At 44.6% G+C, this 22337-nt stretch overlaps 1 protein-coding gene across 2 annotated transcripts in view; it reads right to left on the bottom strand.

Moving 5' to 3' along the window:
* Nucleotides 1–22337, bottom strand: part of adck1 (aarF domain containing kinase 1) — a 182512-nt gene that overhangs the window by 131775 nt on the left and 28400 nt on the right. The window contains exon 3 of one of the 2 annotated variants that reach the window (XM_079694391.1): nt 19918–21125. The exons of the other annotated variant lie outside the window; for it this stretch is intronic. Within the exon in view, the coding sequence (XP_079550517.1) occupies nt 20064–21125 (1062 nt within the window). The 3' untranslated portion in view covers nt 19918–20063. Of the gene's footprint in view, nt 1–19917; nt 21126–22337 lie in introns of those variants that run through there. 2 annotated transcript variants of the gene reach the window in all.

Genomic DNA, 22337 nt, shown 5'->3' with positions numbered 1-22337 from the left:
TCCACCAGGCTGTCAGGAGGCTGAACTCTCTCCCCTCCCTCCACCTTCTCCCCCCTGCCCCCACTGGAATATAACCCCCCACATACACTCAGACACTAAAATCCAGCACCAGACACTTTTTACGCTGCTATGGACAATCTGGAAATAATGCACACTCTATGGACAATATTGCACTAATATTTTGCACATTCTATGGACAATCTGCACATTCTATGTACAATTTTGCACTAATGTGCATTCTCAAATATCGAAGTGACTGTTATTTTGTATATATTGATTGTTGTGTTTTTATTTAGGTCTTAACATATACACGCAATATAGGGCTGCACGATTTGGGGAAATAATCTAATTGCGATTTTTCTGACAAATATTGCGATTCGATTTGCGATATTTGTTTTCAAGCGACCCAACGGAAGATTATTATAAAATGCGGCCATATCTCCGGCTAGGAAGGTTGTATCAACGTGCTCCCGTCTCTAGCACCCCCGCAGCCCGAGCTACGAGTGAAAGAACTAAAATGACATGAAACTTCCGTTGGGTTGCTTTAAAGTCAAGCTTCAGTTTAAGATTCACCCTGTAATAGATGTAAAACATGTGATGGAGCATTCCTAACCTGACTCAGATGGTTTGTTTCACCAAACCATCTAGGAAAGCTCCATTGGAAGCCATTTGGAAAAGTATTTCAAAAATACTTGGCAGGTGATTGAATCAATCTGTCTATCACCTTCGATCATGGGCCTCTTCTGATTGGATAACAATGACTGGTACATGTGGATCACAGCACTTCTGATTGATGTGGATGACTGACACACAAGAAGAACAAAACATATATATTTTTTAAACAAAAAAAAAATCGCAGGCTTTGCGATTTGATAATTGCATCATTTCAAATTGCGATTTCGATTTAAAATCGATTAATCGTTCAGCCCTAATACAATATATACATATCAGCACACATGTTTATATACATTTGTTTTATATTTGGGATTGTGGGAAACGGTATTTCGATCTCTCCTAGAAAGACAAAGTAAACTTAACTATGTGCATTTAAAAAAAAAAAAAGAGAAATAGTTTCGGCGAAAACTAAAAGGTACCATGGGGTCAGATTATCATTTTCCAAAGGGGGGTTCGTTCAGATGTGTGTATCTCACACTGCACTGTAACTGTAATTCATGTATCTTTGCTTTTAAATGAGTGTTTTTAGATATGATTTTATAATATGTTTCTTAATGCTATTAATGTATTTTATTTTTGTAAAGCACTTCGAATTGCCTTGTGTGGAAATGTGCTATATAAATAAACTTGCCTTGCCTTGCCTCTCTGTCTGTACACACAAACTGGAAGATTGACAATAAAGTTGACTTTGATACAGCAGCAAACACTGTGGTAAAGGTCTTAATATGGAACGTCCTTAGCACCGTAGCACTTACAGTTAACTTTATAAGAGGTAAAGGCTTAAGTCACCACGAGTTTCAGTCTTTTCTTGAGGATTCCGAACATGCCGATGTGCCCTATCACACAGCAACCCTGTCTCCTAAAAATTACGTTCCCACAGAACTAAACTGCATTCTCAATTACGTTTAGCAAGAAACGTATTTTCTCCCACGTTACGTTTGTTATGAACGTATCTCAAATACGTTTATTTTCTACATATCTTCTAGAAACATATTTTCTCCCACGTTACGTTAGTTATGAACGTATTGTAGCGTTCGCGGCTCCGCCGCACGGGTGGCTAACTACTTAAATGAGGAGGACACGATGGCTGTAATTTATCCGGGTTTTATTACCCTACAAACAGACTAAACCCCGGGGTTGGAAGACTGCCCAAAACAACAAAGATAGGTAGCGGTATTGTCTCTTAGCTCTCTCAGGATCCCTCACTAGCTCTCCCGCCGTAGCTTTACCCTCTTCCGGTCACTTGTAAACCCCACCCCCTTTTTCTCCCCGCCCTATCCGGCTAACTAGGGCAACGTCTTCCCCCCAACAATCCCCTTGTGAGTCTCTCCCAGTTCAGCACTGCAGGGTCGCTACATTGCCCCCCCCGGTAATTCCTCGTCCCCGAGGTAGAGCAACACTTTGAAAGCGAACCGGCATCCGTCGCTCCCTCTGCGACCTCCTTACTCCATGATTCACTTGTGGAGTAGTATTCCGTGGCACTATTGCTCCCAGCGGGGTCACCACCTCCCCTTGAAGGACATCCAGTGGCTGCATCGGTGGGTCTCTCCTTCGGCGGGGGGGCCCGCGCCGTGCTCTAGTAGGGGTCACAGGAAAGGCTGGCTGTTGGTCCCCTTTGTAAGGTGCCATCCTATCCCGGTGCAGTACCACTGTGCGCCCTCTGGGAACCAGTTTGACCCTATAAACCACCTCCCCCACTCTCTCGACCACGTAGCAAGGGCCAACCCATGTGCTATCCAGCTTGGGGCAACGGCCCTTCACTCTCTTTGGTCCATACACCCAGGCAAGGTCCCCAGCCTGGAAATCCTGACCTTTGACGTGCACGTCATAGACCCGCTTTTGGCGGACACCTGCCTGTTGAGACTGGTTTCTGGCGAAGCTGTGGGCCTTTTCTAGACGATCCTGCAGCCGCCTGGCATACTCCGGACCAGCCAAGGCATCAGGTGCATCCGGAGGCCGTCCATACATCAACTCCGGTGGCGTTCTGAGCTCCCGGCCCAACATCAACAACGCCGGAGTACAGCCGGTTGAGTCTTGGACTGCACTGCGGTAAGCCATGAGGATGAGGGGTATCTGCAGGTCCCAGTCACTTTGATCCGGGGCAGTGGTGAGGGCCAGCTGAGCACCCAAGGTCCTCATGAACCGTTCCACTAAACCGTCGCTTTGTGGGTGAAGTGGGGTGGTCCTAGTTTTCTTAATGCCAAGCTGGCTACACATTGCTGCGAAAACCTGTGACTCAAAGTTCCGTCCTTGGTCGGAATGAAGCTCAGAGGGGGTGCCAAAGCGGCTGAACATCCCTTGCACCAAGGCCTCTGCTACGGTGGTTGCCTCTTGGTCAGGCAGGGGATACGCTTCCGGCCATTTTGTGAAGTAGTCAATGGCGACCAGCACATACCGATTCCCTCCAGTAGTACGGGGGAGTGGCCCCAGTATATCGACGGCTACTCGGTCCATCGGTGCCCCCACACAATGTTGCTGCAAGGGTGCACGGGACTGGCCCTGGGGTCCTTTACGAGCCGTACAGGCATCACAGCGGCGGCAGTAGTCCTCAACATCCCTCCGGCTCAGGCCCCAATAGAATGTCTGTCTTAGTCGCCGCAACGTCTTTGTTACTCCGAAGTGTCCAACTCCAGGGGATCCATGATGCACCTGGAGCACTTCTTTGCGGAGGTCTTTAGGTACAACGACTTGCCAGCGTTCCTCTCCGGTGGCGGGTTCCCGCCAGCACCTCTTCAGGACTCCTTCCTGGAGTTCCACTCCCGGCCATTGAGACCAGAGTCCTCGGACGGTGGCAGAGAGGGCAACCACCTCATCCCAAGGCGGCCGCACGTCGGACTCCAGCCATCCCATGACCATTTTAAGGTCAGGGTCTTCAAGCTGCATCTCTCTCCACCTATTCGCATTGTTGGGTAAGAGGGCCCGACAGACCACCATCCCCGGGTTCAGGTTCACCGCTTCCCGCTCATCAGCACGGTCACAGTGGGAACAACCTGGGGCGCACGGCCGGCGAGAGAGACTGTCTGCGTTCGTGTGAATTTCTCCAGCCCTATGTTGTATGGTGAACTGAAAAGCCTGGAGCTGTTCGATCCACCTTGCTACTTGTCCTTCCGGTTCCTTAAAGGACATAAGCCACTTCAACGCAGCATGGTCGGTTCTGATGATGAATGGGAGGCCACAGAGGACATGCTTGAAATGCCCCACAGCATCAATCACCGCCAGCAGTTCTTTGCGAGTTACACAGTAGTTCTTCTCCGGTTTATCAAGGGTGCGACTGTGATACGCAACAACCCGCTCTCCTTCTGGGGTTAACTGCGAGAGTACAGCGCCAATGCCCGTGTTGCTGGCATCCGTGTCAAGGAGGAATGGCAGCTCTGGGTTAGGGGCAACCAGCACCGGGTCTTCGCATAATACGCGCTTCAGCTGTTGGAACGCTGCATCCTGGTCAGGTCCCCACTTAAAGGGTGTGTCCTTGCGCATCAAGCTGAACATAGGCGCAGCGACCGTCGAGAATCCCGCCACAAAACGCCGGTAGTAGGACGCTAATCCTAAAAAGGACCTCAGCTGGTGGATATCTGTGGGGGTGGGCCAGTCCCGGACGGCTCCAACCTTGTCCGGTTCCGTCCTGATGCCGGCTCCACTGACTCGGTGCCCCAGGAAGGAGACCTCACGTCGCAGCAACATGCACTTCCCAGGATGAAGCTTTAGGCCTGCACCCTTGATCCGCTCTAAAACCTCCCTCAGGTTCTCGAGCGCGGAGTCAAAGCTGGGTCCATGTGCGAGGAGATCATCCAAGTAGATGAGACAACGCTCCGGGGGCACACCAGCGAGGACCTTCTCCATTAGCCTTTCGAATGTTGCTGGGGCATTACACAACCCGAATGGCATGGTTGTAAACTGCCACAGGCCACGTCCTGTGGTGAAGGCAGTCTTGGCTTTGTCCTCTGGGGCCATGGCCACCTGCCAATAACCGCTCCGGAGGTCCAAAGCGGAAAACCATGCAGAGCCGGCCACATAGTCAAGAGACTCATCTATCCGAGGCAGTGGATAGGAGTCTTTTACAGTCTTGTCGTTCAACGGCCGATAGTCGACACAAAACCTCCAGCCTCCGGCCTTTCTTGGGGCCATTACGACCGAGGAAGCCCAGGGGCTTTCTGAAGGTTCGATAATGCCAGCCTCTCCCCCGGTGATGGTAATGAGAGGGACCTCGGTGGCTTGGGGTTGAGTTCCGGCTGGCAGGAGATCCGGGTGTAGAACAGTTGCAGTGGAGCCTGAGTCCAGCAGGGCATGGGTCCCTTGACCATTGACCAGTACAGGTATTCTGCAGCAGTCTGTGGGGAAGGTGTCAAGGGAGCAAAGGGCGTGAGCAGAGGGGAGGTGGAGTATTCTAATCACCGGTTGAGTGTCACAGTCTCTGGGGGGCAAGGGTTGGCTCGGTCGACTCCCCTCTACACCGAGCCCCGCCCGTTTCCCGGCGCTGAACCCTCCGGAGCGGTGACAGGAGCTGGACAAAAGCGCCATGTATGGCCTTTTTGGTGGCAATTATAGCAGGCTTGACTCTGTCGACCCTCTGGGGGCAACGGTGGGCTCTCTGTGCCGAGCGGAGGAGGGTTGGGTCTAGGAGGCTTATACGTTTGAGCCTTAGGTCGTGTCAATGACTGCGTGGAGCCATTTTCAAAACCCTCCAGGAAGATGTCCTCCACCACCAGTGCTTTCTCTAGAGCTGCTCCCAAGGTCTGTGGGTCTGCGAGCCGGACTTGCTGCCGTAATGGGATGGGCTGCAGGCCACGGATGAATGCCTCCTTCGTTAGCACCAAGCGGGTTGCATCATCGAAATCGGGGAATCCTCTTTGAGCCAGGTAGCGCAGTTCCGCTGCAAAAACTCCTAGCTTCTCTCCAGGACCCCGCATCCGCTCATTAAACCTCTGCCGCATCACAACTGCAGGGGCAGTGTTTCCAAAACGTCTCTCCAGTGCTCTGGAAATAGCTAGTGGGTTCTCAAGATCAGCAGCAGTCACATCAAGTAGTACTTTTCTAGCTTCACCCTCCAGGGCGGATATTAAATGGACTGCTCTCTTTGCAGGGGACCAGCCATTCGCAGTCGCTAGGAGGTTGAACTGGGCCCAGTACGTTTCCCATGAAGTGAGCCCATCATAGCGTCCGACCTTTAGCTGGCCTTCCCTGGGGAAAGGTGTCGGTCCCTGCACATTCATCAATGCCGTGGTGAGGGCGGTGGTCAGAGCAGCTACCACATCGCTGGTTTGGCTATTGGTAGTAGAGGGACTAGCCGAGCCCGCAGTCAGGGAGCTACCTTGGCCGAGTCCATTGGCGGTGTAGGTATTTGCTTTGGGGCATGTACTTGGGTGGGGGGTTGTTGTTGGGCATGGGACATCAACAGTGATATGAGCATCCTTAACGTTAGCAGGTTCGGAGCTCACACTGGCATTGTCAGTAGCATGGTTAGAATTTACATTGCAATAGGGCTCATGAGGTTTAGCCCCAACATCTTGTGCTTCCCCTCCCCTCATGGATTTAATGTCACTTTTTGAGTTATTGAGAACATTTCCCAAAGCACGCTCCATTGCAATGCTCATTTTCTGCATAAAACGTTCCTCTAGACTTTCTGTAATGTCTTTCTCCAACTCAGGGATAGATTTTGGTTGGCCACCCCATTTCCCTGCCGTTATGTCTCTCTCCAACTCCGGGATAGATTCTTGTTGGCCACCCCATTTACTTGCCGTTATGTCTCTCTCCAACTCCGGGATAGATTTTGGTTGGGCATCCACCGGAGCCGGTCCACACGTGTCTTTGTTTACATCTGCTCTTTCAGTCAGCAATCCGGTGGCTGCAGCAAACTTAACCGGACTTCCTTTTATTTCCTCCGGAAGGTCCGTCAGCAGTGTAGCAAGGGGTGAGTAGGTTTTTTTTTTTTCCTTTCTCCTTACCACCTGTGCATCGCTGGTTGGTTTCCTCCGTGGTGTTTCTGGGGGGGTGTATGGGGCATATAAGTCCGTGTTCTCACCGTGTTCAGCCATCTCGGTCCTCCGGCGGTGGCTAGCGATGCTAGCGTAGTTAGCCAACTGTAGTGCGGGGACTGGGGGCTGGGGAGATCCCACTTCTGACACCAATGTAGCGTTCGCGGCTCCGCCGCACGGGTGGCTAACTACTTAAATGAGGAGGACACGATGGCTGTAATTTATCCGGGTTTTATTACCCTACAAACAGACTAAACCCCGGGGTTGGAAGACTGCCCAAAACAACAAAGATAGGTAGCGGTATTGTCTCTTAGCTCTCTCAGGATCCCTCACTAGCTCTCCCGCCGTAGCTTTACCCTCTTCCGGTCACTTGTAAACCCCACCCCCTTTTTCTCCCCGCCCTATCCGGCTAACTAGGGCAACGTCTTCCCCCCAACAATCCCCTTGTGAGTCTCTCCCAGTTCAGCACTGCAGGGTCGCTACAGTATCTTAAATACGTTTATTTTCTACATATCTTTGCCATTTATTGTCTTGCTTATAATAATGATAATAGTCATTTATAAATATCATTTTAGAGCACACCTTTGAAATCGACAATCGGTCTCGATATATGGTTAAATTAAAATCAGTAGGCGAGGCTGTAATTTCGCCAGCTGTTACTCTCATGAGCGAGGCAGAAAATAATAGTTGTATCATGCCAAAAAGCTGCTGTGTCGTTTATTGCACCTCAAACATTAAAACAAATCCAGAGTTACGTGTTTCTGTACTTCCTCTAAGAAGAAAGGACAGTAACAGAGGATCTCTGTGGCTTCAGGCTTGATCGCCGTTCAAATGACAGCGTTGGTTTCCCCAAAAGTGGGCGGGGCTGTAAAGTGACGTAGATTTTACCATTCATTACCATTCTATTTATTCTAACGTGAATTACATGCCAGTGTTTTATCTTTTTATTTATTTGTTTTTATTTTAAATCGTATGTCGGACTTTTTTTGCCGAAATGGGGCCTAGAGCCTCAAAATACTGAAATCTGTATTTTTTCAAAATCTTTTCCTTCTAATTTATTATTCTTTTCTAAATAACAAACTGTTATTTACTCAACAATAACACACAATTATCCTTGTTTTTATTTATTCGTTTAATTCTATAATCTTGGGCTTTTTAGCATGCTTTTTAGCCGTAAATAAAGTCACCGGAAACAGACGGGACATTTCGAGATTTAAGATGGCCGAAGACACTACACTACCCATAATCCCCAGCTATCGTTTGGGACTACAGTCCCGTTGGCGTCTATCGTTATAGAGAACCGCAGTGACGCGTCGTAAAACCCGGAAGTAAACTTCTTCCGGTTCCTTCGCGAACAACCAATGCAAATTCTTCATAGGATTTTGGAAAATAGCTCGAAATAAGGTCTTTGGTTGACACACATTTAAGAGAGAGATCACGTTTTGTTCAGCCGGATAATCTCCACATGTCAACCCTACTTTTATAATTTCTCAATCATAAATCTAGTCGCCAAAAGCGAAATGCTAACGTTATGCTATAAACGAACTACAAGCCAGTACAGCAGCAGGGTCGCACGACTTCAACGTCACGCCAACTTAAGATCGTTTCAACTGACTTGCACTGAAACTGCACTTTGAACACTTTAAATATATTAACATTTTAAACTGTATACCCCAGTTATCTAGGCCCTTTTTGTTTTATGTATACATGTCACACTGTGGGAAACGATATTTCGATATTTCTGGATGTATAACACATGTAGAATTTTTGACAATAAAGCTGAGTTTGACTTTCGCGTGCTTGCATATTTTAACAAAGCTTTTCATTTTAGCCACACTGAATTTAACTAGAAGTCATGGCTGTGTCAATTACCAGTCTGATATCGTTTTACAAAGATGACAAGAAGAGTGTAGATAGAGGAGAGAACCAAGTCAGGACACGTTACAGTGCAGCCTAGATGAAGGTGTGCTTACCGGTGTTGTCAGGGCTAGCATGAGGGACAAGGTTTATAGTGTCGGTGAGTAGCGATAGCAAGAGTACCGTTAACCTTTTAAGACCGAGTTAATTTATTCACATTAATTCCCATCAACAAATCAATTGTATGTGTCACATGAAATCTTTATTAGGCAAGGCAAGGCAAGTTTATTTATAGAGCACTTTTCAACACAAGGCAATTCAAAGTGCTTTACAAAAAATGAAAGACATTAAGAAAATGGCATTTAAAATCAGTCATTAAAAAGAAAAGCTAATAAAATAAACATTAAAAGAAAAAATACATGGATAAAAGTTACAGTGCAGTCTAAGATATGAATAGTTCAATTAAGAGCAGCGACAAAAAGAAAAGTCTTCAGCCTGGATTTAAAAGTAGTAAGAGTTGCAGCGGACCTGCAGGTTTCTGGGAGTTTGTTCCAGATATTTGGAGCATAATAACTGTACGCTGCTTTACCATGTTTAGTTCTGACTCTGGGGACAGAAAGCTGACCAGTCCCTGAAGACCTGAGAGATCTGGATGATTCATCATTTAGCAGGAGGTCAGAAATGCATTTTGGTCCTAAACCATTCAGTGCTTTATAAACAGCAGCAGTATTTTGAAATCTATTCTTTGACACACAGGAAGCTAGTGTAAAGACTTCAGAACAGGAGTAATGTGATCCACTTTCTTAGTGTTAGTGAGGACTCGAGCAGCGGTGTTTTGAATCAGCTGCAGCTTTCTAATAGATTTTTTAGTGAGACCTGTGAAGACACCATTGCAGTAGTCCAGTCTACTGAAGATAAAAGTATGGACACGTTTTTTTCAAAATCCTGCTGTGACATTAGTCTTTTAATCCTAGATATGTACTTTAGGTGATAATAGGCTGATTTAGTAACTGTTTTAATGTGACTGTTGAAACCAATAACTAATTTAACCCGCTGACAAGAGAGCCCACCTCCGAAGATCGTGACTGGCTGAGGGACAGACTCGGGGGCAGGTTCTCAGGAATTTCTTGGCTTCTCTCCCCCGAGCCAAAAGAAGAACACTACAGCTTGGAAACACTTACTGTTCCTGAAATTATCAAATCTGTTGGGCATCAGGGACCTGAGGCAATTGTGGCAAGCATGGCATTGTCTGAAGAGCAACAGAGGGCAATTCAGGTGGCTACCACTGGTCAGCGAACCAACCCAAACTGGCATTTGTTCAGGAAAGGAAGGTTGACTGCCAGCAACTTTGGAGCTGTCCTGAGGTCAAAGTGTGTGACTGCTTCCTTTATTGCCAGGGTGCTAGGGCAACAACAGGCCCTTGATGGTGTTTTGTCTGTACAGTGGGGGACTATGAATGAATGTGAGGGCGTCAGGGCATTCAACACTGCAACTCAGATGCAGGTCCATGAGTCAGATTTGTGGCTCTCCCTATCAGGATTGTTGGGGGCATCTCCGGATGGTCTGGTAGGGTCTTCCGCTGTGCTGGAGGTAAAGTGTCCCTACGGAGCCAGGGAAATAACAATTAGTGAAGCATTGCAAATCAAGGGCTTCTTTGTCAGTAAGGAAGGAGAAACATTCAGCCTGCATGAGGAACATCCTTACTGGCACCAAGTGCAAGGTCAGCTTCACCTCACTGCAAGGAATAAGAAATACAAAAATTGTTAATTGTTTTTAATTTACATTTACTCGCCTTTGCAATGTTGTGATTGTTAGAGTGTTAGGTTTCCTGTCAGCTCGTCTGTTGGGAAGATATAAAATATAGTTTCATGGAAGTCACACCGTCACATATACTGTAAGAGCATTAAGACATACAGTACATAGGCTAAAACAAAACATCTAAAGATATAACCTTGCACTTTGATAAGTCTCGTGAACATTTTCACTATTTTGACATTTTTATAGATCAAAATTGAACTAAAGAAATAAATGGTAGATTAATCCATATTGAAAATAGGTGTCAGCTGCTACACTAATTATAATAGTTATAATTCTTAATTAATTAAGATAAGATATTACTGTATTGATCCCAATTTGGGAAATGTTTGTGTTGCAGCAGCATAACAAGAAAAACAAAATATAAGTTATTATATATACAAAAGTATGTGAGGGATGGAATATTAAATTGAATATAAATGTAAAATGTACATGTGATTTTACGTCCAAGAGAAGCTATGGAGCAGAGTGTTCTCTGCCAGCCTGAGTTGATTTGTTATTAGTTCAATATGTCAAACTGATTTCCCTGACTACAATCTTTAGTTACATGGTGAAACGTTATGCTGCTTGTACTAATAAGACGTATAATATAAGCCACACAAGTTTTAATAGGATGTATTCATTATCTTTACTTATGTTGCGGTCTTTTCAGCAGCGCCATCTCTATTACGGCGATACAGTCACTACCCATTATTTACATTTCACCGTGACATGGACAAAAATGTAATGTCAGCTTACCTCATGGCACGAATCCAGACTCTCCTTTGGAAAACATTGGCCGGGAAACGATAGAACAAGCACGTTTCATGCGAAGACCTGAGGCTGCAACCCGGAGCAAAGCAACAAACCATTGCGTAGCTAACTAGTAGCGCTAGCTTTAGCTAACGTTAGCCAACGAAACGAACTGCCGAGTAAAATTGGAAAACACTGGTAATTAATTATTCTATAATTTGTAAAACTACGGTGTTAAAAACGACAATTTCAAAAATACAGATTCTAGTGGTCAGATATAGATATACAGATACTAAAGATAGGCAGGTACTTGCTTTCAAGCAGAACACAGGGGAAAACAAACTTAGCGGGAGTGTTTACGTGTTCGGCGTAATGACGTACAACGGCTCGACAATTTCTGTAGTCCTATTCAGCCATTCGGTAACAACCATCGTTTTTCAGACACGTAAACTCTTCAAAAATCCCCAGTGAGGTCACTGCTGATGTATTTAATGTCGTAGAACAAAACGTCAATTACCTCTTAAATTTGTGTCAACCACAGACCTTATTTCGAGCTATTTTCCAAAACCCTATGGAAAAAATGCATTGCTTTTTGAGGAAGGAACCGGAAGTGCTAAAAATGCTAACTTACTTCCGGGTTTTACGGCGCGTCACTGCGGTTCTCTATTCCAACCCAGTTTAGATTTAACCACGCCCAATTCCGCATTACGCAAGAACGTAGCTTTAGCGTCATAGACTTCATCTTCGGCAGTTATAGCCATAGCGGTCGCGGTAAAGCAGGAATAGTTGTTTTTTGTCTTACTGGTGTTTTATCATCTCAGCTGGTGTAAGTATTAGCATTATTTAATGATACTATTTTATATATATATATATATATATAGGCCTATACACATTTATTCATTTATAAACATATATATATATATAAACACACACTTATATGTACTCACACATGTATTTATTCATTTATACACACAGATGTTTAATGGTGTTTTATCATCTCAGCTGGTGTAAGTATTAGCATTACTTAATGATACTATTTTATATATATATATAGGCCTATACACATTTATTCATTTATAAACATATATATATATATATAAACACACACTTATATGTACTCACACATGTATTTATTCATTTATACACACAGATGTTTATTGGTGTTTTATCATCTCAGCTGGTGTAAGTATTAGCATTATTTAATGATACAATTGTATATATATATAGGCCTACACACATTTATTCATTTATAAACATATATATATATATATATATTAATGTTAAAATAGACCTTTATAACATATTATAAATGTCTATAAAATATTAAATAAACGTTAAAATGTTACATGACAAACAAAAAAACGAAACATTATATATAGGCTATATATACAGATGTTTGCTAATGTATCCCTCTTATATCCATCAGGAATTAATATTAAATGATGAATTAACATTACCTCGGCACTGCATAAGTGTGGTCGTCAATCATATTGACAAAGATATTGTATATTATGCATACAGTCTATGATATTATGCAGCATTTATAAGGACGGTATTTTGCTTGTCAGATTCATTGTCAGATTCAGATTTCGCGGGTGTGCCGTGTCTACGTAGAGCTACGTCGATCCTTGCGTAATGCGGAACTGGGCGTGGTTAAATCTAAACTGGGTTGGAATAACGATAGACGCAGGCCCCGTTGGCATCTATCGTTATAGAGAGGCGAAGTCACGCCCATCTACTTCCGGTCCATGGGACCCCGGAAGCGAAAAATTATACATTGAATTCAATGGAGAGAGAAAACGTATCTTTTGATCCCGTTTGAATTGTGCCACGAACTACACATATGATGTTTGTCAATCTTAAACAATCATTTCCATGTAAAAAAAAGTCACATTTTGGCGTAAAACTGTTGAAATATAAGACTATGAAAAATACGCGACTACAAAGACTACAAATCCCATTCTGGGTCGCGTATGTGATGTCACAGGCGATAATGCTCCAAGTGGTTGCGACTCGTAATTAAAGCGAAGAAGAAGATTTCATAACTGATTTATTCCCTCCAATAAATATAAGAGATTGCTCAAATAAATTCACTTTTACAAGATGCCTGTGTGCTTTGTACCATGTTGTAATCACAAAAGTGATCATACCACTTGCTCGTTCTATCGCTTCCCGTCTGATGAAAGGGCCAGGAGTCGCTGGATCAGACATATCAGGTAATATCTTAGGTAATATACATGTTGTTCATGGTCAAGTTAGCTACCTAGCTAGTAACGACGAGTAGCGAGCACGTTAGTTAGCATTACATTACTTAGCCTTGTCATTTTTAGTAGCCTTACCATGAAGTTATTATTTTATTACATTAAGTCAGTGGTGGGCCGTCAGGGCCAGCAAGGCCTTCTCTGCTGGCCTAAACATCATCAGAATATAAATTAAATTTTGATATATTTTTTCCACAAATATGTATTAAATTATTCCCTGTAGTCTATTCTCTTCATTTCATAGCTTTCCTCTTGGTTGCGCTGCTTCCAGCCTCAGAAGGGTTGGCCTTTATGTTAGAGCTTTTATCCAATCATATTTCAGCCATAATGTGTTGCCAGGGTCCAAGAAATCTGCCCTTAGGCCTTCAGAATCAACAGTGCGGGCGCCTGTAGATTAAAGTGAACGGAAACAAAACTGTGGCGTTAACCAATCAGATTTTGAGTTGGCGACAACGGGCCAGCTAGCAGGCGTACGATGACGTTAGCACGTGCACGTCTTTTGATTGGATACGCACTATTGAGAGGCAGAGCTATGTAGAGCTAGCAAACTGAACTTGAATTTGAACGAGATAATTTGTGTAGATTTCTACAAGCTGTTTTTTTTCAACCCACAATGGCTGAAGGAGGCGAAGAGATCGATTTGGTCGCAGATATAATTACAACGCCATTTTCAAGACGAACTTTTCAAGAAAAGCTAGACATCGTGAGAAGAGAACGGCCAACCCCGACGCTAGCGAGCCTATCACAGCGGGGGAAAGGGTTTGTCCGCCACTTTCAAATCACTAACTACGAGCGGTACCCCTGGCTCACAGCCTCCGAGAGGCACTGCAAATTGTACTGCTGGGAATGCCTGCTATTTGCAACTGATCGATTTGGTGTTTGGAGCCACACTGGATTTGCAAACTTGAGTTGTCTAACCAAGGCAGCAACGAGACACCAAAGCACGGCTGGGCACTTACAAGCAATGGTGCTTTTGAAAACCTTTGGGGACACCCGAGTGGATCTACAGCTCAACGGACAAGTGCGCCGGGAAACGGAGCTCCACAACGAAAGGGTGAACAAAAATAGGGAAATATTGAAAAGACTGATTGATTGTGTCCTGTTTTTGGGTAAACAGGAACTTTCATTTAGGGGACACGATGAAAGCGCCGAGTCCAGAAACAGAGGAAACTACGTGGAGCTTCTTTCTTTGCTTGCTGAGAACAACACAGACTTGCATTACCACCTGTCCACAAACAAAGTGTTTACTGGGACGTCAGGCAAAATACAAAACGACCTGATTTATGCTATTGCTGAAGTGATGGGAGAAGAGATCAAAATGGAGATTAAAAAAGCACCCTTTGTCGCTGTTATGGTGGACGAAACGACAGACGTGGGTAATGTAGCACAACTGGCACTTGTCCTGCGTTATGTGACGGACACAGGTGTCAAGGAGCGGTTTGTCAGATTTGAAGATGTTACAAGCGGCAAGCGAGCTGATGACATTGCCGCTCTTATTTTCCGTTTCATGGAGGAATATGAATGTAGTCTGGATAAAGTTGTGGCACAGTGTTATGATGGCGCAGCGGTCATGGCATCTGGACTAAACGGGGTGCAGGCTAAAGTTAAGGAGAGGGCACCTATGGCCTTATTCATTCACTGCTATGCACATCGACTAAATTTAGTACTGACTCAAGGGGCCTCAAAGCTTAAAGAATGCAAGGTCTTTTTTGCCAGCCTCAATGGCCTTGCAGCATTTTTCTCCAGATCCCCTAAGCGCACGCAACTGCTGGATGACATTTGCAAGCGTCGTCTTCCTAATGTTGCACCAACGCGGTGGCAATATACATCGAGATTGGTCAATGCAGTCTTTGAGAAGAGAGTTTCCCTAAAGGAGGTGTTTGACCACATACTGGAACATCATGAGGAGTATGATGGGGATACTATGCTTAGCGCTGATGGATTTAATGCACGTCTGGATGATTTTTAGTTTTGTTTTTTGCTTGAAACATTCAATGGGATTTTTAAGCATTCAGATGTGCTCTTTGGAATACTACAGAAACAAACATTGGATGTACAATTCTGTCTGACAAGGGTGAACGAGTTTTGTGACACAATTGAGCGCGAGAGGTGCCAGTTTCGTCAGATCTACGAGGACACAGCGCGCATCTCAAGTGGTCCGAGCGCACGCAGAGGCCCACGTACAGCACAAGGAGACCTTCGCGCATACTACCAACAACTCCACAGCAATATTCTGGACAACATTCTTTGCCAGATACGGAGTAGGTTTCAAGACCACGAAAAATTAATGTTTCTCTCCCTCCTGGACCCCCAGCACTTTCAGACCTACCGGAAAAAATTCCCGCATACAGCCTTAGCCAAATTAACACAGAGTCACGGAACACTGTTCGATCTGTCCCGGCTAAAAACAGAACTGACTGTAATGTATGCCATGACTGATTTTGAAGGGAAAAGTCCCATTGATCTCCTTGATTTCCTTCAGCAGAAAAATCTGAGTGAGAGCATGGGGCAGCTTTACACATTGGCATGTGTGGCAGTGACTATCCCTGTGTCCACTGCTTCTGTCGAGCGGTCATTCTCGGCCTTAAAGCGAATTAAAACTTATGCCAGAAATTCTACTGGACAGACTAGGCTTTCATCATTAGCCTTCATGTCTATAGAAAATGACTTATTGGTGGAACTGAAACGCACAGATAAACTGTACAACAGAGTCATTGAAGTCTTCTTGAGGAAAGAAAGGAGGATGGATTTTGTATTCAAATAATCAGTTGTTTTGGTGAGTACAAAGCATTTTATTTTTTATTTTAATATATTTTTGTCATTTTATGTCGTTAATATTAAATCAATATTAACGAATTAATATATATGTAATTAAAATGACAAATATATAAAAAATAAATGTTTGATGCTTCTGCAAGAGATATAGAGATGTGTGTGGCGCACTGGCTCAGCTGTGCAGTAAAAGTACTCAAGGAGACTTGTTGAATTGTTTTGGTTTAACCTTTATCAAAGTGGACATTCAGTGCTAGGAATACACTTTCACCACTGTCGCAAATATATCCTCATGAACAAATGCAAATTATTTGTTTGTTTTCTTTTATTTTCAGTGAATAGTTTGTGTCTTTATCGTCACGTTTCTTAAATGAAACTGCTTTGGGTGCGACAATGCGCTGTTTAGTGAACAAACTTGGTTTGGTGGACATAATAAAACTTTGTAGACTAATGCCTTAAAAGCCCCTTTTATTTTTAAGTTTTGACCGTATCCAAGCGATCTTAAAGCTGGTAGTTTAACACTCTTAATTGTAAATGCGGATATATTGATTATAAATGCTTCGGAAATATTAATATAACTCTGTTGTACTTGACTATGTTAAGGTGATGCAACGCCCGGTTATACTGCGTTTCTGTCTAAATGTATAGTTTCTAGAGCCATGGCGTTATAATGATGGTATTAAGAGGTGGAATAATTCAGGTAAGACTGTGTAGGACATCACTGAAGGCCTAGGTGTGAAATGCACGGCCCGCCACTGCATTAAGTACACCAAAATGTTAAACAGTAAGAGTAGTCATCATGGTAAGTATTTCGTGAAACATTTGAAGAGTAGCCTACTGCGCCCTCCACCGGGTGCTAAGGAAGCAGTTCAGGGAGAGTCGAAGGAAGGCAGGCAGGCAGGGAGCTTTGCATGACATTCTTCTGGACATGTGTCATTGTGATGACAGTGAGAGTGAGTGAATCTGTTTGCTGGAAAGACAGTAGTTGAGTGATTACTGAGAGAAAATTATTATGAGAGATAATTATTCAGTGTTGTTACTTTAAAGTGTTGTTACTGACCTTTTTCTCTTTTATTTTCTTTACCTCACCTGTAACTGCTGAGACCCTGAGGAACATGCACACTGACCTGCTCTGGCAACCTGATTTCCACTGTACGTAGTATTTGGTTATGGTATATTATTTATATACATCAAAGGCACAACGCACCCCCCAGAGACACACATGTATTGTGTGATATTTTGCATAGGTCATGTGAAATCATCTTTACACACTAGAAAACTGTAGGAGCGGCAACTTGTTTTGAAATTGAATTTTTAATATCCGATAATAAAGTTGATCTGTTTTCTTTATTCTTCTCTCTTCCCAGCTCCATCCATCACCATTCTCTGTTCCTGCAGGTCCTGCTTGCTAATCAATGCTTTATTTTTTTACACAATTACAAATAAAGTCAATGTATTGTTTGACATGAAGTTGTGCTTCATTCTGAGTCAATAATACATTCATTTTGCCTTCAACTGCAAAATGATTGTGGACTGCACCAACATCCATGTAGCAGCCCCCCAGTAAGATGAACCAGGCAAAGTTGACATAGTCAACATACAGCTGTGCTGTTAAGTTGACATGAAGAATTTGTGAAATATTGGTAATTATTTGGAAAAAATGACTGACGATGCAGAAAACTTTTTTTATTTAGGAACAGTGGTCAGGTGAAGCATTTATCACTGCATATGTGTCACACTTAAAAGGCCAAACACACTTGGCCTTTTAAGAGCTCTGTCTCACTTCCTCACTCTTGGTCTTCTTCTACCTGGAAATAAAGACAACTAAAACACACACAAGCTGAATGTTACAAGTGCTTCACAAGATAAATAGAAGAGTGCAGACTGTTTAAACTATGGGTAGGGGGGCTATTTGGCAGGTTTAAATGATTGTTAGGAAGGAATTATATAATTTTCTCATTGTAGACGAGCAGACAGGGAGCCAGATGAGAAAAGCAGAATATGCAGCTGCCATTTTCCTCATGGAAAAGAGAAAGGGCCAACTGTTTTGAGTGGACCGAAGAGAAAGGGAGCTTAGCGGTTAATCAGTCCAGCAACCACAGCTACCGCAAAGGGCCTGAGTCTGCAGAAACTGACCCCGAATTCTCCAGCGTGCAGTCCGCAGACACCGAACCTGGACCCTCCAGTGTGCAGTCCAGTTGTTCTGCAGACCTGGCAGGGGATACTTGGATGCGAATGGCCAAATATTCAGCAGCAGGCTTACCTGATGATGTCATCCGTATGGAAACAGGGCTTCCTGATCAGACCATGTTTAAAAGGGTGGCGGGGTTGGTGGAGCGCTTTGAGGGCTCCATTGTGTATTACGCTGGATTGAAAGTGGAGGGCATCCTGCTGGCAGACCAGGTCTTCATGGCCATGATGAAGATCCGGCAGACTTATCCTCACCTGCACCTTGCACAGCTGTTTCACTGCAGTACCGCAACAGTGGGTAATGTGGTGAACAACATGGTCCATCTGCTCCACAGGTTGCTGTTCGAAAAAATGATGTCCACTGTGCCCGGTAGCCAAAAAAAATCAAAACAGCATGCCTGCTGCTTTCCAGTCCTCTGCCTTCAACTGCAGAATGATTGTAGACTGCACCGACATCCACGTGGCCGCCCCATGTCAGATGGACCAAGCCAAACTGACGTACTCCTCCTACAAAGGGATGCACTCCTTCAAAGTGCTCATCTCTGTGGCCCCAAATGGAGTCATCAACTTCTGCAGCCAACTCTTCCCGGGCTCTGTGTCTGATAAGGCCATTATGCAGCATTCAGGCATTCTGGAACATTTAGTGGCTGGCGACCTTATCCTGGCAGACAAGGGCTTTTTAATTTCAGATATTGTGCCCGCGGGTGTGATTGTGAACATTGCCCCTTTCCTGAACAAGGGTAAGTTCACAGAGAGTGAGGTGAGAGCTACCAGGGAAATAGCCAAGAACAGGATCCATGTGGAGAGGGCAAATGCCAGAATAAAGGAGTTCAGGATTCTGGACCTGATTCCTTGCCACCTCAGGAACACTGCAAATGTGCTGGTACAGCTTTGCTGTGCCTTGGTGAACCTGCAAAATCCCCTGATAAAGGAAGTAGCCAGCACCCTCACCGTTGACTAAGCCAGGGGTTCCCAAACCTTTCAGCCTGCAATCCCCGGGGGGAGGGGGGAGCATCCAGCTGGCCCGCTGCATCCGCGGAGAGGGCTTAAACTGCTGAGACCAGCCGAAAGTCACACAACGGCTCTTTTAAGAGCCACCTACACCTTTTTTAAAGAGTTACAATCCTAAGTTATTATAATGATTACACTGGTTCATATTTTACTCAGTTTACTGAACTGTGATGCATGAAACCAGAAGGGGAATTGTTGAGGTTTACTGAAGTTACAAAGACATTAATAGATATGAGTATAACAGGTCAGTGTAAAAACAATCTTCTGTCAGTCATGAATCATTCAAACTATTTATATAACAATGTAATACAGTTATGTAGTAGTTCAGTAAAAGTAATTCTTTATTTATATGTCTTAAATATCCTTTATTTTAGAGGGGCCTGAGACTTAACATGTTCATTGCCCAAAACTGCACTGTAGTTATTGTGCATGTGACAATAAGGCCTTAATATTAGGGCTGCACGATATGAGGAACACATAACACGATAAAACTTGCGATATTTGAACAAAAACGTATACATGCAGCATTATTACTTTTCCAACAACATGGGATTTATTGTTTATTAGTTAAATATTGTGTGTGTGTGTGTGTGTGTGTGTGTGTGTGTGTGTGTGTGTGTGTGTGTGTGTGTGTGTGTGTGTGTGTGTGTGTGTGTGTGTGTGTGTGTGTGTGTGTGTGTGTGTGTGTGTGTGTGTGTGTGTGTGTGTGTGTGTGTGTGTGTGTGTGTGTGTGTGTGTGTGTGTGTGTATGTGTGTGTGTATGTGTGTGTGTGTTTATCTACAGGTCCTCCTCCCTACTGGCCAACACAGGGAGCATATGCTGAGTGTAGAAGTTCTCCAGGAGGAAGAGATTTCCATGCCATGCAGGGTCTTTGGGGATGGGGATGATGATCGCCTCCTTCGTGGTCCACACAACAAAGTAGCAGAGACTCCGGTCTGTGATGTGCAGCTGCCCTTGGACCTGGTGCCAGTATGGGTGATTCTTCTTGAGAATGTATGACCCACCCTCCTCACGGAGACAGAAGGATGGTAACTGGACTGCCTCCGCGATGGTCATGTTCCTCTGGCTGTGTGGACACTTCACCTCCAGCAGGGCAGATGTCTGCACAAGTCCATCAGGTGATGCTCCCAAAACACCCGACTCACTCACAAATAGACCAGAGTCGATCACTGTCACCCGATAGGCCTGCACAAAAGCCTTCACCCCTTCGGCCTCGTTTACAACTCCCCAGTTGACAGCCATGACTCCGTCTAAATTGTACCCCCCAAGCACCCTCTTCATGAGGGACGCGCATGGAGTGGATGAAAGTCCCGACCTCAGCACAGCACCAAAATTGCTGGCTGTCAACCTGCCCTGCCTGTGTAACTGCCACTGAGGATTTGTCCGCTGTCCTACGGTGGCTGTCTGGATGGCAGCTTGCTGATCTCTGCTCAGTCGCATTGAGGCAAGAATTGCCTCAAGCCCACGACCCCCATGCTCCTTCACCAGCTCCGGCACGGTGAAAATGGCCTGATGTTGAGGCTGCAGCTCTGGCTCAGGTGACAAAAGCCATGCCATGCCACACTGTGTACCCCTCAGTGCATACCTGAACCAGTCTACATCCTCAGTAGCGATGTCTCTGGCCAGTGGGTTGTATGTCTCCTCTTGCTGTTGGTAGAGTTGAGACACCGGCTGGACTACTTTTGAAGTGCCAGGCTTCCTCCACTGGCACTCAACTTCTGTGGAGCTGATCTGCCACATGGCAAATATTGCCAATGCTGCAGCGTGGCTGCATTTGTACATCCCCCGTGCGCAATCACAGACAGCGCTCTGCATCGCGCCATCGTCTCCCATGTAGATCTGTACAAATAAAGTAAGTACCATGTTTGTTAACATGCTATAATAGATTGAATGAGCAATACAAGGATGGTCCGGATCTGGGGGTGGGAGGGTTTATTTTTCCAAAGTTTTGTCCTCTTGTCTGATTGTTGTTATTGTTTGTTTTTTCTGTATTTTTGGAAATTTGTGTTGTATTGGTTGTGATTGTACTATTTTGGTTTCATCTGACCATATGACATTCTCCCAATCCTCTTCTGGATCATCTAAATGCTCACTAGCAAACTTCAGACGGGCCTGGACATGTACTGGCTTAAGCAGGGGGACACGTCTGGCACTGCAGGATTTGAGTCCCTGGCGGCGTAGTGTGTTACTTATGGTAGCCTTTGTTACTTTTGTCCCAGCTCTCTGCAGGTCATTGACTAGGTCCCCCCGTGTGGTTCTGGGATTTTTGCAATGGTTTTTGTGATCATTTTGACCCCACGGGGTGAGATCTTGCGTGGAGCCCCAGATCGAGGGAGATTATCAGTGGTCTTGTATGTCCTCCATTTTCTAATAATTGCTCCCACAGTTGATTTCTTCACACCAAGCTGCTTACCTATTGCAGATTCAGTCTTCCCAGCCTGGTGCAGATCTACAATTTTGTTTCTGGTGTCCTTTGACAGCTCTTTGGTCTTGGCCATAGTGGAGTTTGGAGTGTGACTGTTTGAGGTTGTGGACAGGTGTTTTTAAACTGATAACGAGCTCTAACAGGTGCCATTAATACAGTTAACAAGTGGAGGACAGAGGAGGCTCTTAAAGAAGAAGTTACAGGTCTGTGAGAGCCAGAAATCTTGTTTGTTTGTAGGTGACCAAATACTTATTTTACCGAGGAATTTACCAATTCATTCATTAAAAATCCTACAATGTGATTTCCTGGATTCTTTCCACCCATTCTGTCTCTCATAGTTGAAGTGTACCTAGGATAAAAATTACAGGCCTCTCTCATCTTTTTAAGTGGGAGAACTTGCACAATTGGTGGCTGACTAAATACTTTTTTTCCCCACTGTATATATATATAAAATATATTTTAAGAACATGTTTAAATCATCTGATTCGTCTGTACATTGCTGTTTTAGTCTGTGTTCTTCTAATACGTGTCTACAGTGTGTGCCTATTGAGCTGTTTAGAGCCATGAGGGACAAAACCCGATCATGCCCCTCCCTCTCACTGTCTAAGTGAACGGTGACTGTAAAA

This window comes from Notothenia rossii (genome assembly GCF_949606895.1).
Source record: "Notothenia rossii genome assembly, chromosome: 7".
Taxonomy (NCBI): domain Eukaryota; kingdom Metazoa; phylum Chordata; class Actinopteri; order Perciformes; family Nototheniidae; genus Notothenia; species Notothenia rossii.
The sequence above is the reverse complement of the archived record's forward strand: the minus strand, read 5'-3'. Positions and strand labels throughout refer to the sequence as shown.